Below are 19,235 nucleotides of genomic sequence, written 5' to 3'. Positions count from 1 at the left end.
TACAAGAAAAAGTGCAGAAAACGGTAAAATCACAGAAATTTTCACTGAAGTCCAAGGGCCATAACTTCCGTAAAAAAAATCATTAACTTCTCATAGTAAGACTACATACACAATTTAAAATCAATTGGTAAAAGCATAACAAGGGCCATAACTTGCGTAAAAAAATCATTCAAGCGTAAGCAAAGTAAAACTTAATCTGTAACTCTTCATAATAAGGCCATATGCCAAAAAAGTTATTTGGTAAAAGTATAACAAGAAAAGTGCGGAAAACGCTTACGGAGGGACGGACGCCCGGCATTTCCATGTCCCCTCGAACGCGTCGCGGGGTACAAAAAAAAAAACAAAAAACAATCGAAAGTCCTTAAATCTTAGATGTACACAAGGTGTTCTAAAGAGCAAATGCTATTTTGAACGAGCAGGATTGCGTCCCGTTGTACTGCGGTTACTTTTTTAGATTAAAAAACCAATAGCCATATCATTCTAATGTTTTTACGATTTTGTCACAAATCACCATCATGGTTATGTACTAACATGCATGAAAATAGCTTAAATATTGACACATTCCAGGAAACAATTTCATATATTTAAAAGAAGAATACTGAGCACAGAACATTTGTTGTCTTTGATTGAGTGGTAACAATTACTTACTGGGGGTCCAAGTGGTCCCCGGAAACCAACATCTTTGTCAGCATGACTAATGAATGCAGTCTACAAGTGGAAATAAAAAAGAAATAAAAAACAAACACATTCTTACAATCGTTAATTATTCATGTTGTAATGTAAAATAACACATCAAACTATTTTATCTATTAAGTATGCAATTATTACAACTTTTACAATGAACAATAAATGTACATTAATGAAAATTATATAATTCTGTACATACCCAATCAACTTTATCCCCAGGTGGTCCAGGTGGTCCCTGAAATTTTCAAGACATTGACATATAAACCATGAACGTCGATTTTCTCTACTATTTGTTTGTTAAAACTTAAAATGTGCTTTAGTGCTTATTTTGTTTTTTTTTTTAATTTTAAGTAAAACACTCGTAAGACTTACGAATACGTAGATCCTTAACAAACCAATGAGACTTACGTGCACGTAAATACTTAACAAACCAATGGGACTTACGTCCACGCAAGACTTGGTTTAGCTTTGTGAAACAATATCCAGTATTCAAAATATAATTATAATGAATTAAAAAGCAATTTTAACATTGTGGTATCATAGCCTAAACTTACCGCAGGTCCAACTGGTCCAGGTTGTCCGACAGGTCCCATTGGTCCTTGAGGTCCCATTTGTCCCATACTTCCCTGTAACAACCAGACTTATGACTGTTATACAGTGTATATCGATTTTGACAAAATATTGCAGAAATCATAAAATGCTTTACAGGACGCAGCTTGATACAACCGTTTTCCTCGATTCCTTATAATAAACGACCCTGATTATAACCCATATAGTCCGAAGCTTTGTTGTACAAATTTACAGAGGGATTCGTTCACGTTTCTTTAGCTTAAATTTTAAAAAAATTCAAAATTGTTGTTTTTGTACCATTTTTGGTCCCTAATACTAAATATTAACTCGAAAGTCCATCATAGCCTTCCCTGTTTACTGTTCTGCTTTTGAATAGGGAAGGGTGATCCAGTTGAAAAAGGAGCACGTTAAAGGAACATTTGAAGGTAGATAATACAAGGATTTCTATCTGTTTACTGAAAATTAAAGGAAACGACTGGGTGCTTATAAAACCCATCAAAAACCGCGACCTGCTGTAGGAAACATTAATTTTGGTACAGCACCGGTACGTTTTGTAAGAGAACCAAACAATTGTACATAACGAAAATGCTTATTTCTGACCCTTTCTGGACCTAATTCCAAAATAGTTCAAGTAAAAACGCAAACATCAATCACAGCCTTCTTTGTGCGGTACGCAATGTTCAGCTACCAAAAAACTTATACCCAAGTTACGGTGATAGCGCCATGCCATTATACGGGCGCAATTATTTCGTCATTATGTCATAAATGTCTGAATATGCCTAAGTCGTTTATATGAGTAAAATGTGCTTCAAATGAAATAATAAAGGAAAGAAAGCTTCGATAATCAGTTATGGAACAATTCGAGTATAATACTCTGATTTCATCATCTTTTATCTTATTTCCCAAGTACGAAGGTCACCTGACTACATCAGTATGGCCAGTATCAGGTCTTATATTTGTAAGATCCTTTCTAGGTGATATTACGATGGACACACATTGATGAAAACACATGTGTCCATAATATCAAAGTATTAAAATTAAATGCATGTAAGAAAATTATTTTCTCGTTACTGACATGAAAGAATCTCCAAATAGCCAATGATATTGATACACTTCGTTATCTTGAATAACATGTTCGCTTTATTTTATTAGCTTTGTTGTCTTAATTACATACTTCTTAAATCTATAGACAAAAAATGAAATGAAATAATAAAAAAATGTTACATATCGTGATTTAATAAACCCAGATATTGAACTGTATTGTTTTTACAATACTTAACAAATAACATAAATTGGCGGTGCATTCGATTTCACTTACCGGTCTGCCCTCAGGCCCTGGAGGTCCACGTATTCCTGCTAAACCAGGGACGCCTTGATCTCCCTGCATAGATAAAGACAAGTCCGTCTGTTTTAATGCTCGTTTTAACAATTCTTCTTCTTCAAGAATTTTTTGTTCTAGCTCATCGTTAACTTGTGTAATGTTAAATTGTTGTAGTAATTCATTTTCTCGTTTTGCTTTTAAAACTAGTCTTTCCAAACGTTTTTTCTCTTTTCTAGCTAAACGTTCTTTTTTGCGATGGAAACAGTCTCCAATATTGGCTAGTACAATTACAATTAGAATAACTAAGTACCGTCCTTTTATACTTGTCTTCATTTTAAATTAGAAGGAAACTGTTACGAAGTAGATAAATAAACTAACTTATAAGAGATCCTTGTCCTCGGAAATTACGTAAAACTGTTTCATTTCTTTTGGGTTGGGAGCAACGGTTATATAGAACATAAAATGGGACCACGCATGTGCAATTTCTTCAGAGACCTCATTCGACAGCGCAAATTAAATCAGGATTAACCAGAATAGTAAGAATTACAAAAGCAACACCCAGACCCAGAAAGACAAATCATTTTAATTAGCCTTTCGCTTACCGTGGTAGATATCAACCAGAAAATCTTGCCCTATTTTTTATCGTGAGAAATACGAGATAGGTAACAGATATTACAGTTGTTTGCTAATTTAATTGTAAAGTCTATGCAAATTCCGTCTTTGTATTATTCTTGCAACATTTACAATTAATAAAGTATGTAGTTTATATTTAACATCCTAGGAATGCCTTTACACTGAAATACCAGTAACATTAATCCATTCAGTGACCATTCAAGAGTTTGCCATTGCAATAACAACCCAAACAATACAGTAAGGTCATTAATCTTTTAATGTTAATGAAAGCAGTATTTTTCGTTAGCTTTCTATCTTTTTATTTTCAAAAACTGAGACCTATTCGGCGAGTGGTTGAATTCATGCTTTTAATTACAGTTAACTTAGACATCACTCTATTCTTTCGCTGTTTCAAGGTTTAATTTTCATTTTATTTCATTATATTATATAAGTACATAATAGACTCCTAAATATAAACCACTGTCTAATAGAAATACCAATAGACGTGTGTATAAATCAATTGAATATTAGACGACATCCTAAATAGTTGATATTATGTTTTAACGTCACCTTTACAGTTTAATTTATTATTGTCGTTGCTTTTTGTTTTTTTAACACACATATTTAAGATTCTTTATATGTCAATTTTGAGAAGATGCAGTAAGTATCTAATTTCTTTATGATCGCTGCAAACGTAGGGCGAGTTTAATTTAAAGCATTTAATGCTGTAAAACAAGTTATTAAAGCAGCCTTTGTATTCAAGAAGTTTAAAAAAAATGTTTATGTAGTAATTGTCTAAGTATACAAAGCTTTTGACAGAGATAAGGGCAAAGACGAAATCTTTTTATGTTAAAGATATGGTAACATTGAACATAGGTGTGAATAAATTGTGCTGTATGCAGATCATCAGCCCATCCGTTCTGGTTTTTACGCAATTCAGTGTTTGATCTGGTTTAACAGTTGCATAAGTAGCACCTGACTTTAATTCATAAAATCCAATGATAATTTGGTATAAGTTCCTGCGAAAGGTCATATTTTTTATAGGTAGGCAATCTGTTTTCTAGTGAATATTAACTGATAATTTAGCAAATACACCTGATCAGATGCTTTAAACAATTAATGAAAATATTAAAGAAGCATCTGGAACTATACTACGCGAGTGTTTAGACTTCCTGCTGACAAACTTATTCATATTTAACAACTTATGTAACTTTATTCATATGAGTTTTCCTTTTTAACATTTCGTTATTGGTAATACCACATAACCAAGGTATACTTACCATGTCGACAGATTTAATTACACTGCATTAGTCTACATACCTTAGCACCTTCAATTCCTGGAAGACCTGGTGGTCCAACATCCCCGGCTAATCCCTAAAACAGTATACATTATTTGTTATATTTGTTGTATCAGATATGATTAACCAAGGAAAGAGACATCCGAATAAAAAAGACGAATCAAACAAAAAAATCAAATAACAAAAACAAAAAGGGAAGAACAAAGAGACGAAAATAGCGAACAACATGCATAAATAGAATGAAAAAAATACTTAAAACCATACGACATCGACTAACATAGGTGGAAGGAAAACAGTCTATTGACATGGTCATGCTGGTTACCGAAGCACGTTTTAAACAGCATTCAAGAGAACTGTGATTCGAGCTGAAATCAAAAGAATAAGACAAGACACGGAAAAAGACACACACCACAAAGGACATGAAATAACCAACACGTTCAAAGAAACAAATGCAAACGTGCAACCCATATTCCATCAAAAACTAGGAGCGTGGACCAGGTCCAACAGTAGCGCATGTGTCCTCTGAGTTACTCATAAAAAGGTCACGTCTGGGACAGACGAAAGAGAAAGGAAAACTATGACACGTTGAACATGTAATGCAGACAATTTGACAGATAAACACTGTCTCAAAATCTTTAAGTTTAATTTTTTAGTTGCAGTCATCCGCCAATGATTATCTTTCTTAATATATGTGGTTGGTAATCTATCAAAATAAAAATTTATAGCGCGGGTAAAATGATTTGCGCTTACAATATATATAGGTGAACAAACGGACGGATGGGCAAAGTGATTCCTGTAGGCCCATTAGTGTTTTGGGGGAGGTGAAGGAATAAAAATGTGAAATAAAAATTTCTAAAGACATTAAATCTTTGTTTATACAACAAAAAGAAAGATAAAAAATCAAAATGTCACTGAATGCACTAAATCAGTTCAAGCGATCTGTTTTCTTATTCTGGCAATATGTACTTTTGTTTCAATTAAGAAGATATATATAAATTGCAAGCATTCTGTATACACACAAAAAAAATATAAAAAATCTCTAGCATCTCTAGCATCAAACGTATAGGGTTTTGCAAATTATACGTTAGTTTATTTCTTAAAATGTACTTTTCATGTTTAATGGCAACAAAGAACAAAAGTATGAATAAGAGGTTGCAAATTATCACCAGACTATATAACTTGATATTCTTTTGTAGAAAAATAAACTTTAGTTCTGATCACATGACATCAATGGTTATACAAAATATAACACTTGAGGCCAGACGTCCAAATGTAAAGCGTTGATTGCAAGCAATTTACTCTATTAAATTAAAATTCCGAAAGATGCATTGAATGTAGTAAGCATGTACCAAAGAAAAATCTTTTTTCTGGCTGCTTATCTTAACAAACCATCAATAGTGTTGGATTTTATGGTCAATTTATAACAAGAAATCTATCAGTGCATTACAAGGATCTTACACAATGTTCTTTTATCCTTAGTGTTATTTAGGTTAGATCAAACGGTGAAAGATCTGTGTTTATCTAAAACAATAAAGGGATATAATCAGATAACATGCACCATCTGATTACACCTAATTAATGTAATTTAAGAGGAATTTTCAGCTTTTTAGATATTCTTTATTTACCCTGTTGTTTCGTTATACTTAAGTATATTAATATGTCTAGCAAAAACAATACGAAGTAGTCATTTCTTCTTCAAAAGGTGATGATTAGAAGCAAAATATATATGAAATAGAAGCAGAATGTAAAACCTGTATTCCTAACAATTTTTATAAATCTCATTGTCATAATGTAATCTATTGTAACGTTGCAATATACATTAAAGGATAAACTATATAAATGATTAACAGTAAATTTACTATTACTTCTCTTTTTATTAAGATAAAATAAATCGGTCTATGAGTAAAACTTCCATAATTTTAAAGATTTAACATTATTTCTAAAGTTCAGGGTTGGGGAGTATTCCCGAATGGTGTCGATCTCTAGTTATAATAATTGAAAGTCTATAGTGTTAAGGTGCAGATGTTTATGGTCTTCAAAGATACTAAAAGTGTCTCAATTTAACAAGGGTATCCTTTCACCAAAAATAGTCAAACAATCCACAGAATAAATATAAAATACCAATCGTATTTTAATATGCTGTACAGTATTTCAATGAGTGACCTCTCATCAGCAACATTTGAACCAAATAAGTAGGATTATCTAAACCCAAATATTAATTGTAAACAAGAAGTAATAAATACCAAAAGTATCGAAATAGGAAGCCAAATCCATCACTGAGAGGTTTTACCGTGTGCAATACAAAGAATGAAGCTTCACGGTTACAGGTATTTTAAAATTTGTAATACTACAAATTTTGATCAATATGAGGGAGTAAATTTGTGACTTAACCGAAAGTCTTAAACTCGGTATAATTCATTCCGCTTTGTCTGAACACAAAAGTTATAATCATTTCCTTAAATAGTTTTGACAGTTTAAGCTGACGAAAAAACCACACACCATAAGTACGCTGAAATACAGATACATGTCCGATAAAGGGGATATAAAACCAAGACTACATTCGCATTTTAAAACCTTCCTAACAATGTTTTTCTACCGAAAATCAATGAGACATATGAACGTACGTAAAGACAGAAGTAAAACGTGATGCTACAAGGCTTCATGGGGTGGGGGTCATTAAATAATATTCAAGGCTTTAAAATACATAGAACAGTAAGGACCAACAACATGTTGTGGGCGCAGTTATAGGAAAAAGAAGAAGAATAAGAAAAGGAATGGAAGAAAAAAATTAAATATAATATCAATGTTTATAAACGTATGTGTATAGGACTTACAATTGTAAAACAGACATGTTTGCAGTTTTGTGAAGCAACCGTGCATCAGATTAATGAATTTTAGAAACGACCAATGTTTGATATAGGTTAAACCCTGCGTTGTGCTATTTTTTATTTCAGATTGTACAGAGAAAAAACGTGATCAAAGCTCCTCTGAAAAGGTTATCTTTTTTGCAAGATCAAAGAAACAAATCAAAGTTGTGAAGATGTTAATCTTTTCTATCAGGTTGTAGTTCCCACCACACTTGAACTAAATATATCATTAAAATACCTACAGGTAATCCGCGTTCTCCCGGATCTCCAATAGGCCCCCTCTCTCCTTCAATTCCCTATCATTAAAAAAATTAAGAGATTAAACAAACAAGTATTTTGTAATATACATTTTAATGGAAATCATTTTGTATTTTAAATATAATACTATGAAATTTTTTGATAGAAACTAAACAAAAAAATTGTACCAACTGCAGTTCTGGCTAAATCACTAAGTGATCTTTTTCCAGTTTATGAAAGGGTGTTGTTCCTATACATATAGCTACTTACAGGTGGACCTTCCCGTCCAGCTTCACCGTTAGCACCAGGTCTGCCTGGTTCCCCAGGTCTTCCATCAGCTCCTGAAGGTCCAGCCTGTCCAGGTAAACCCTACAGAGATACAATGAATTGTTATGTTTGAGTGTATTTGTTATGACATTTCTGAATAAAATACTGTTTTACACTTAAAAGGCACAAAATTTGTCCACATCAATGACTGTTTGTAAAAAAAAAAACAAATGTGCTGTCAAAGAGTAATCAAGGGAACCAAGATTCTAGCGAAAATCAAAAGAATGTAATCCAGGGACAAAACAAGACATGGAAAACAGACAATCACAATAAAGAACATAAAGTACCTAAAATAATACATACAAAGTAACAAAAGCAAATGAGCAACTCGGACTCTACTAAAACTTGGAGCATGGAACAGGTGCACCGATAGGGTAAGCGTCCCCTGCTTTTCTAGAAACACCCGCAGCATTGCTCATATAAACGTCAAGTCCGGGGTAGACGAACAAAGGAAAGAAAATTGACTTACCGGTTCACCTTTGTTTCCAACTGGTCCTTCTGGCCCTCTCGGTCCTGGTGCTCCCTAGAACAAATATAGACGTATATACTAGTATAATGTAGGTAGACAAACCGAGGACAAAACTTAAGATTGAAGTCCATTGTTTTTGTTATTAATTAGTTGACAGTACTTAAAAAAAAATCCATAAGGATACAATTATTTATTTAAACACAAAATTAAATAATCCATCAAGGTTCTTAAGTTGAAACGGTCAATTCTTAAAATATGTGTGCGTGTTTGACTTTAATTATAAATATCCTCTAAAATTTAAAGATAATAACCTATACTTACAGAGGAATCTCTCTGGGTCCTATAGAAAGAAAGAGCTGGACCTGGGGGCCCGGCTGGTCCCTAAAATATAAATAAAACACAAGCCATCAAGTGATGCTGTTGAAGCCAGTTAGTTAGAATTCTTGATTCAGACTAATAAATGTTTGAGAAAAACCTCATTTTATTCTTGAATTATATATTGTATATAAAATTAAATCTACATGTAACTTAGACTTTGATTAAAAAATTCCATTATCTGTCTATGTTTTTTAATGCATATAGTAGTCGGTTACTAAGGCTTTTTAAGTGTTTACCATTAAACCGGGTTCTCCTTTTTGCCCTGGCAGACCATCTCTTCCTGGAAGTCCCTGAAATAAACAGTATTTCATGTTATTTGTATCAAAAGAAGTTTACACATAATGATATAACAAGCACAATTTTAAAACTTAACTATACTTATCACCTCAAATTTAAAGTTATTGCAATAAGACAATGGTGTTTAACTCTTTGAACAAATCTGATAATAAAAGAAACTTACAGGATTTCCTGGTTCTCCGGGTTCTCCATCCATCCCTGGCATACCAGAATTTCCCTGTAGATATCACAAAACATCATTCAGTTATTACTATTACAATGCTATTCGATTTTAACACTGACAACTTAAAACTTGGTAAAACCAGCTTTTCCATCTTACACCTATCAGTATAATGGTAAAACTAGCTTTTCCATCTTACACCTATCAGTATAATGGTAAAATCAGTTTTTTCCTTCTTACACCAATCAGTATATATGTCAGAAGTGTTCATAGATCCTGCACATATCAAGCATTCATGGGAACGAACAACAAATTACTTAAAGTACTAAAATTGATTTCAAATTCATCGCATAATTAAGTTATTTTAAATACAACACATTTAACATTTAAGATATACCATACATACCTGGTCTCCTTTCTCTCCAGTCAAACCAGTTAATCCAGGTTCCCCCTTAAAAGTGTAAGAAATACTTAGAATCGGTTTATATTTTTGACAGTATATTCTAGCTGGTATATTCAAATTAAAAAAAAACTGCTTAAATTGCAGATATAACTTTTTTCATAAATTTAGATGCTGAATTGTAAGAACAAATGCAATCGGATAGTATTTTTTATACATACCTGCATCCCTGTCAATCCTGGGGTTCCTGCTGTACCTTGATTACCTTTTTCGCCCTTAAAATCACAACAAATACAATATTGAAGCATTTAATGCAAGCTATATCTGTATAAATCTAAAGGTTTATTTTTTCCCAAACAGTTCTAATTGAAATGCAATAAAAAAGTGATTGTTTCCACATACTATCCCAGGAAGAAAGAAGTGTGCAATGGTGGAAACAAACTATAAATAATTTTTATTTCCATTTACACAGTAAAATATCGCATGGTAATTTCTTATTTTAGTACACTGTTACTAGCAGAGACCAAATAACCGCTCAATGTCTAGTTTTAAATAAACAATAAAATAAATGTATAAAACTACCTTAAGTCCCGGTTCACCAGGAGGTCCAACATCACCTTGTAGGCCCTTGAATAAAGATTAAATAAATTTGAATAAACACATGTGCTGCTTAATGTCCAAGACATTGAATAGCAATTCATAGTTCCTTTGCCCGACTGCAATATGAAACTATTAATTAAAATATACAAAAAGTAAAAATTTACAAATACATAATAAAATCACTTGGAAGAAACATAACTCAAATTTAACTCATCTACTTAATATAGCTATATGCCTGAAATCGGGTCAATATTTCAAAGATTTCCAGAGGAAAGTCCAGACAATGATGAACAATGGACAAAGTTATCCTTAAACTGATACCATCCGACTTCGACCGGTAAGGGACTAATAATTTGTTTGAATTCACAGATTGTCAGAAAAATAAAAAAAATATTATTCCCTTTTTAATAATCCATTTAAAAGACTGCCGCACCAGAAGGACAAACAATTTCCTTTTCATGTATAAAATTATATGAATTTCTTTTACCATATCATATCAGACAAAGACCAAACAAACGATATATCTACTTATGCCATGTTTTAACGTAACTATATTCCTTTCTGCGTACGCACCTGTATTTTTGGGATATCACACTTAAGCAAACAAATCAAGAACAACAACTCTCGCAAAGTGCATATTTGATGTACAATCTATTTATAGTTAGTGTAACAACCGAAATAACGCTCAGAATCAGATTGTAGGTTCACCTCTAGTCTTATATTTAAGACTGCTACTAAACATTAAATATACAAGAAATAAATCGTCACTTTTCTTCTAAACCTATCTACTCTAAAAACTACATTTCTTACTTCTTTTCCTGGAGGTCCCTGTGGGCCATTCAGTCCTGGTGGACCTACAGGTCCCTGAAATACATACAAAAAAGCATAAATTCTGTAAAAGGTTAAAAGTTGTATATACGACGGACTTATTTCTCTGATAGATCTGATAGATCATATGATGTACATTGATGAAGTGTTTTTGAAAACTTCCGTTTTCACATACGGTAGCATATTTTACAAGATTTTTTTTTAGGTAAAGGACTCGATGTTTAGACGTAAATTTGCGACTCGTTTGTTGTATGATTTCTTCTACAATCAAACTAATTCCCTACAGTAATTCATATTTTAAGTTAGATTGAGTACAAATCTTATAGTTTAATGAGCACGAAGGCAGAGTTTCAAAACTTTAATTTTTATCTTTTAAATATTCGAAAAATATCATTATCACATTACTTGTGTACATGAAGTACTTTTAAAGACTTAACGCGTAAACCAAATAAATTATTTTGAATATTTAGTGAATGTAAATATGGTTTTGATCTGTATGTGTTCTTAATTGCATTCAGCCTAAAAACTATACAACATACAATAAAGTCAAACAAGGACTCTTGTCAACAAAATATGGGGAAGTATCAATAGATATCGGTTAAGTATTAATAAATGAAAATAAAATGACATCTAGATCAGCATTATTTACTGGAACTAATTTGTTTATTTAAAACATAACATCAATGTATCAGAATATTAAGTGCCAAATTTGTCTTAAGAAAGGTATAAATAATTTTATCTTAAAACAATTTTTAAGTTTACGACATTTGTTATTTGTGACCTTAAATGCACAAATACTAACAGAATTATGAAAGTGAAATAACACATTTATATAATTTGATTTATAGTTTATTGAATGAATTATGCCCCACAATAGTCTCAGTGAAAGAGAGTCGCACTTGAGCTGTGATTTTACATTGCTTTTTTCACCCTAAATTGAAAACGTATTAGTAATAAAGTAATATATTCAAAACTTTTTTAATCGTTCAGAAAATGAGCGTAGTGAGTTTTTTTAAATATAAATTTGGAAGTCTCATAAGGACATTTTTCTGTAAATTTATTTCAACATCAGTTAGATGTAAAGAAATAAATTCCAATTAATTTTCGAAAATACTGCTAGATTGTATATTAACCAGAAAAAATAATCTAAATATTTAATAAAACGAAAAATGAAAAGCATAAAAGAAAGTAAAAGGTTTCTTTCAAAGAAATATAAAATCTATCCACAGAACTAACCTGAATCTGTTGGATTTCATTTGAAAGTTCACCAGTTCCATGAATTACCGGTCCCTACAATCAACACATACAAGTAGATCTATACTATCACATTATTTTTCATAATTCAATTTGCTTGACCATTGTATCTATTAAACTGAATATCACACAAAAGAATAAAAAGGTAATACATACAAAAACAAGGGTGAGAAAAGAGAAAACAATATTAAACGAACGCTCTAAACCATGCTATTAAAAACTTTGGTGTCATTATCATAACATTATATACTAGTATACATTATTTTTAGACCCGTTGATCAAAAACTCGAACATGAACGTAAAAGTTGAATTCATTCATATGTATTGCGGCTGAAATTTCATAGCTTTTGTATGCATTGTGGGCCCGTTAAGGTTACTTAACCTATTTTAACGTAACAGGTGGGGATATTATATTCAATATATTAATAACAGTAACAAGTAGATTAGCCAGATAATCAAATCAGAAAATCACATATATGTCATAATTGTTTAAAAAGGTCTGTGGGATGAATCTTTTTGCCCTTAAATTTTCTTCTATTTGCACATAAACAAAAGAACTGACAGATGCAATAAGTGACGTATCAATAGTGACGAGATGTTACAAAAACCATGAATAAAAACCTACATGACATATTAGGTTATATCACTGCAGATGATTTACACCTTATAAACTGGGTGCAACTTCTTTCATTTAAGTGCATTTGTTATCTACCCCTTGAACTTTCAATAGGTTTTAAGGTTATAATATCTCAAGTTTCAAATGGCATATGAACGATTATCTAAAATCATATTCTTGGTGGTCGAAATATAACTGGTTATTTATATTTGTGTCATAAATGGACAAAAGAGATTAATCTAACAATGTATGGATGGTAAAGAAGTGATGATTTGATTTTTTATTTCTTTGTTTATAAAAGGCAACCGTAGGCACAAAATTAAAAGATAAAAACTTATAGGCATTATGGAAAATACCCTGCTTCAACGCTAATTGAGTCCCATACCTTGTTCCTTAAGATATACTTGTTTAAATCGTTGGGATTTTCACCTTTGTTGAAATAATAAAAAGGTTTTATTCCTATTTCGATATATCATTTATATAGGTTATAATTTTTACCCAAAACAAAAGCCAAGGAGAAAGCATTAAATATAACCATTGGCATTAATGGAGCCCTGATTATTTATACTTACAGATGGTCCAGGTGGTCCAGGTGGGCCCTGAATACCTTGTGGTCCAATTGAACCCTAAAACGTAAATTTAAAAAAAATACGATACCAGTAATAAAACTAGAGGCTATAGAAAATCTGAATCTGGATTATCATCACACCTAAAAAACGATGGTCCATTCAATAATAGTAACGTACAACCGAGAATTCATATTTTTTTTTGATAAATATCTACACTTTTACACAACTGGTGTGATCTTAGCAATAAGAAAGTGCATGGATGAAGGTGGCAATGTTTAGAACATGTTTTTCCTCAACGTTTAACTTAATCTTTGTTCGTGTGATATTCAATATTCAAGAAAAAATACTTCATATCAAGATAAACAAGAGATGATTGTGATCCGAACGATCATGAAGGGCTCTCAAAACCGGCCTCATCTGTAACTTAAAATAGTTTCAAAATTTGGACACAGCTAGTCATTTGCACCATTAAAACCGTCCAAGCCTGAGAATTTTGAAATTTTGGCGAGAAAATTGTTTTCCCTGCCAACAAAAACTTACAAATCGTCTTGAAAACCTCAAAATTTTGACTCACAATGTAATGAAAAGTTGACAACGACAGCAAACGTGAACAGAAAATCTAAAAGACCTCAGACATTTGAAAAAATATAATTTTCGATTTGTATGTATTCTAAAATAAGTTTAAAATGATCAGCTTTATTCAAAACAAAGAACGAAATATATTCAATGTTTTTAATGTACTATTATTATGTCAATCGAAATTTGCTGTCACGTTTAATTACAATGATACAGTCTCATGCAAGTAATAACTACATTCATGTTATTATCGTTTGTACGTCCTACTACTTACTTCAGAGCCACGGGGTCCTGGAAGTCCCCTCTCTCCCCTCTCTCCTTGTTCTCCCTAAAATGAAAACGTTAAGACAAGGGTACTAATCTAAAGTGTTTAACAAGGGGAATTTTTTTTACAAAAAACAACTGAACATCAATAAGAGCAAGTCCCATACAACAGAACTAACAGAAAAAATAAGTCAAAAACAACAAGAACAATAATGTAGATAAACAAGAGTGCTCCGGAATTGTGAGAAAATGAAGCTTCTTACAAGATACCAATCTTTCTGTTCGTTAAAGTCCAAGTGCACCGAAAGAGAAAGAACATCTATGACATCCATGTAGACCGATAGTCGTGTAAATACAACTCTAGCTATCAGCTTGTGCACCACATGATTGGGGTTATTTATTAATAGACAGAAAAATATAATAGGTAAAACTTCTATAAGTTTTAAGCTCCTTGGAAAGAACTTTTTTTTAGTAAGTTTTTGATAAAGTCGTTTTCATATAAGTCAAGCACAGTACGAGAAATAGAACTAAAAGAAAAAAAAATATTTGAAGATATATTTTCATTTGATTTGATGGAAAAGCAGTTGTCATTTGTTATAACTTTCAGGTATTAATTCCGTCGTATCATTAAATATATACAGACAAATTAATCAAAATGTTTTAGGAAAAAAAACTAGATTTAATTTCTTAACATAATCTCGAGGAATAGGCGATGGTAAGATAAAGTAGTACACTTTCTACTATAAGAATATGACATAAATACTTATCCCTTCCGAAATGTGATTCTTTGATCATATTGTTTTACACAGTGTAATAGAAATTCATGACATATCATTTTAAAGCTAAAATGTCAATCTTTTGTGGCTAATGAGATGTGTATAACAAAAATAAAGATATTTTATCACCCTAGTACTTTCTCTCTCTATGATAAAATCTGTCTGACTAACTTTTGTAGGAGAAAAGAAGATCACCAAAGAACATGAGTTTATGCCATTAATCAAAGATTTAACTATTGATACAGTCTTGTTGAAAATAGACATTTTCTCTTTTCAATTTCTTATGGTAGTGATTGAATTTGTATTGAGTGTTAGTCATAAACATACATTAAGATAAATTGTATTTAACGCTTTCACTGAATACCTTAACATAAGGTTAGACAAGTGCTATTTTCCAGTAAGACATTAAAATCGGAGCGTTTCGGTGTACCGTGAAAATTTGTATAGCACATAATTTTGCAATTGCGTGCAACAAAATATATTTTAAATGTAGTCGTTTAAGCATGATCAAAGAATTGAGTTGCTAACAGAATTGATCTGAATTGATTAGGTTTGATCATTATGTATGGGTTATTTTAGATAATCACCTAACCAAGCATGCATTCTGAGGGCAAAATCTTGACAGGTTAAATTATCTGCAGATTCATCTCACCTCACCGAAAAAGAATTGGATAGGATAAAACATGTTTATCTGAAACTGGTCACTATAAATCAAACCTCTAAATGGGTAAAAACTTGATGTAACGATTGTTGCCAATATTCTTGTAAAAAATGTTATCTTTTTTTATTTAATTGGTAATAGCATGTCAAAAATTTACAAAACATCAAAGAGGTATGTGTTAAAATTGATTGTAGTTTAGAGTCATTAGCACGACCTAGTACAAACTGATTTGCAGGTAATTTTAAGTTGGATCAGACTTGTCACGCATCTTGCAGGTGGATGTAAAAGGGGTAGCAGATGATTATTTCAGCTGACACAAATAACCACAATACATGTACTACTTTGATGTTAGACTTATCATTACCATGACTTGTGAAAAAAATAAATGGAATTTGAAACCACAAAAGTTAAAAGTTAAATATGAATAAATATCAGTACATAAAATATTATTTCAGAGCCAAATAGGAATAAAAGGAAACGAAGTAAAACAACCAAAACTTAACTATTGAAAGTAAAAAACCGAAGTCTAGTCTGATTTGTGACAAAATAATTAAAATTAAGAGGTATGTAGAGATATATCGAGAAAAACTAGGAAAAATAAAATTGAAACTTCTCTTACTCTGGATGGGTGAAGAAATCATAATTTCAACGAGTTAGAGGTAACATAAAAGAAATGCAATGACAGCTAAGGGGGAGTAAATCAAAATTACACTTATCAAACACAATAAAGAGCAAAGCGCTTAGTGAAAATCCTGTGCATCATATCTCTTTTTTTTACTTATATGTTTTGCGGCTGATGAAAATCTAGTAGTGTTCCAAGTCATGGTTGTGCCAAAAATTCTTGATAATTAATAAAAAAATATTTTTATTCAAATTCTTATATCAGCACAATCGTGATCCAAATTTCTGAACTGCATTCATATCTCTGTGCAACATGAAGTAATATCACTTTATGGGTCTTTGTGAATTCATATATATCTGAATAGACACATTCAATTCAATTCAATTCATTTTATGACTATTGATGTCATAAACCAACTAAAATGATCAAAAACAATGTCAGGTGGATATCAACATTTAATCTTTATCATCACTCATTTGTTAATCTTCGAGTGAACACAACCCTGATACATCTACAGATATTATTGCTAACACCTAAGACCCACTGATAGGTGTATTATGTTAGTCACATGGGAAGATATTTATGTGATGATTTGATACAATAGCTACTACTGACATTATATTGTTCAGTAAAGTGTGATGGACAATTATATTACCTTTACTTCTATTAACGGACTATAATTTGGTATTTGAGTTAATTTTAATGACTATATTTGGAGTGTGGTTGAAACACCCATGCTTTATAATTTGGGAAATTTTATTTTACGACAATAAGCTGTTAAGATTGAGTGATATTTATACCTCCCACTGTGCTTTTGTCCACAGTTTGTTTAAAACAAGCTAAACATATTTACCCTTTCGCCATGTTCGCCTTTCAATCCTGGTAGCCCTGGCATACCCTAGAATATAATAAACTTGAAAATGGCAAATGTGTGATATTAAGCAATTTCTTATTACATCGTTAATTCACTTTTAATATAAGAAGAGTATAACTTCATACAAAAAATGTCTTAAACTTACATCTTGTCCCGAAACCCCATCATTACCATCTGGTCCCGGTGGTCCACGTGGTCCAATAATCTGTAATCAATTACATATAATCGTTTATCAAATACAAAAATACAAAAATACCAATCATATCAAAATGACAAATAAAATAATCAACAATATTAAATTTTAGCTACCAAAAATTGTTTTTATTGGCAGCGATTTTGAATTTGAAACAAGAGATTAATAATATTTAACAACATTTAAACAATACAGAAGTACTGTGATAAAATATGTCATAGTTTAATACACTAAACTTACACTCTGCCCTGCTGGCCCCTGCTTGCCAGGTTTTCCTGGAATACCATTGGCGCCCATTGTTCCAGTTGGCCCCTGTTGAAATATAATTTAGTGATGTTATTTAATATTAGTATGAAATAGACAATTTAAAAATTAATTAGGAATATAAAATTAACATATCACCAAAGTTTCATGTACATAAAAACAGAAAAAAAACACCCAGTTTGTATGAATAAAGTCCCATAACTAAAATATTAAAAATCAAAAAATATATATTTTTTTAAATAAAAAGGGGCTTACATCAGCAGAAAGAAGAAACATTTCATCAAGTCTCATAAAAATATATTGTAGCATATTCAGACTCGGGTATACAATAATACGATCCTTGTACAAAGAAAAGCATATAAAGGTAAACTTAAAAAAAACAACAATTCAATAAATTAGCGTATTATTCACCATACTACCGAGTCAGCAAAAGTTTGTCGGCGTGATTTATGATAGTTTTCTTGCATTTTTGCTCACTTGGTTTTGTTCTATAGTTATTGACCCGCGATGAATTCCTACTTACACGTAGTCCTGTGGCTCCTTTAGGCCCTGGGGGTCCATTAACTCCGTCAGCACCCTGAAAAGTACCGAAAATCAGAAGATTTTGCATTCCGTAAATGAACAATAATTCATGAATTCGATAAATTCAATTGTCTATTATTCGACCAAGATATTTCAATATTTAGATGGCTTGGACATGCCTTTAGGATGGAAGGATCAAGCATCACCAAAACAGCTCTAAGATGGACACCACAAGGGAACGACATGAAGTAGAAAGACCAAAACAACCTGGCGTAGGACTGTCGAGGGAGAATTGAAAGAGCTTAAGATGACATAGGGAGCGGCTGAGAACAAGGCAAAGAACATAGCAGAATGGCGAGAACTTGTGCCAACCTTATGCTCCACCTGGAGCGAAGAGGGTAGGTAGGTAGGTAGGTGGGTATTTCAATATCAAAACTTTCTTTTATTTGCCTTAATATAAATGTGATTAATATTTTTATAATTAAATTCATAACCTACATCTTTTCCTGGTAAACCATCAAAACCTGGTACGCCATCTTTTCCTGGTTCTCCTGGACTTCCGTTTATTCCATCCCTTCCAGGGAGGCCTTGTGCACCAGGTTTTCCCTATAACAGCAAAAACATTTTTGAAGCAAATAAACCTACATTACAAAAAAATAGAAGTACAGTTTTATGAAAAACAAACCAAATAAGTTTTGCTTGTTAACTGAAATGAAATAATTATTGAAGGAAATGACTCACGTCTTGCCCATCTTGTCCACGAGGACCTCGTTGTCCATCAAGTCCAGTTTCCCCAGGTAACCCCTGAATACCAGGGGGACCACGTAGTCCTTGTAAACCCTAAAAGAAAATGAAACTGTTTCCACACTACTTTGCTCAAACAAATTAAGGTAAAGTTGCATGTGTTAATGCACCAATTAAATAATTAATGAAAATTGGAGAGAACAAAAATGTCATTTTGCTTTATCTTAATCCAACATGACCGCCATATAC

The 19,235-nt window shown here is 31.9% G+C and overlaps 1 protein-coding gene across 2 annotated transcripts in view; it reads right to left on the bottom strand.

The window, feature by feature from the left end:
* Positions 1-19,235, bottom strand: part of LOC148630110 (uncharacterized) — a 34,090-nt gene that overhangs the window by 4,582 nt on the left and 10,273 nt on the right. For both annotated transcript variants that reach the window (XM_088561046.1, XM_088561053.1), the window contains exons 11-34: positions 18,984-19,082; positions 18,741-18,848; positions 18,244-18,297; positions 17,697-17,768; positions 17,409-17,468; positions 17,243-17,287; positions 14,341-14,394; positions 13,494-13,547; positions 12,288-12,341; positions 11,034-11,087; positions 10,206-10,250; positions 9,845-9,898; positions 9,630-9,674; positions 9,227-9,280; positions 9,003-9,056; positions 8,710-8,769; positions 8,389-8,442; positions 7,863-7,961; positions 7,598-7,651; positions 4,511-4,564; positions 2,576-2,638; positions 1,242-1,313; positions 887-922; positions 649-708 (exon numbers count right to left, since the gene is read on the bottom strand). In XM_088561046.1, coding sequence (XP_088417172.1) covers positions 649-708; positions 887-922; positions 1,242-1,313; positions 2,576-2,638; positions 4,511-4,564; positions 7,598-7,651; positions 7,863-7,961; positions 8,389-8,442; positions 8,710-8,769; positions 9,003-9,056; positions 9,227-9,280; positions 9,630-9,674; positions 9,845-9,898; positions 10,206-10,250; positions 11,034-11,087; positions 12,288-12,341; positions 13,494-13,547; positions 14,341-14,394; positions 17,243-17,287; positions 17,409-17,468; positions 17,697-17,768; positions 18,244-18,297; positions 18,741-18,848; positions 18,984-19,082 — 1,458 coding nt within the window. The remainder of the gene's footprint in view (positions 1-648; positions 709-886; positions 923-1,241; positions 1,314-2,575; positions 2,639-4,510; positions 4,565-7,597; positions 7,652-7,862; positions 7,962-8,388; positions 8,443-8,709; positions 8,770-9,002; positions 9,057-9,226; positions 9,281-9,629; positions 9,675-9,844; positions 9,899-10,205; positions 10,251-11,033; positions 11,088-12,287; positions 12,342-13,493; positions 13,548-14,340; positions 14,395-17,242; positions 17,288-17,408; positions 17,469-17,696; positions 17,769-18,243; positions 18,298-18,740; positions 18,849-18,983; positions 19,083-19,235) is intronic.

This window comes from Perna viridis, chromosome 1 (assembly GCF_037379345.1).
Source record: "Perna viridis isolate PV_CMFRI_1.1 ecotype Kerala chromosome 1, ASM3737934v1, whole genome shotgun sequence".
Taxonomy (NCBI): domain Eukaryota; kingdom Metazoa; phylum Mollusca; class Bivalvia; order Mytilida; family Mytilidae; genus Perna; species Perna viridis.
The sequence above is the reverse complement of the archived record's forward strand: the minus strand, read 5'-3'. Positions and strand labels throughout refer to the sequence as shown.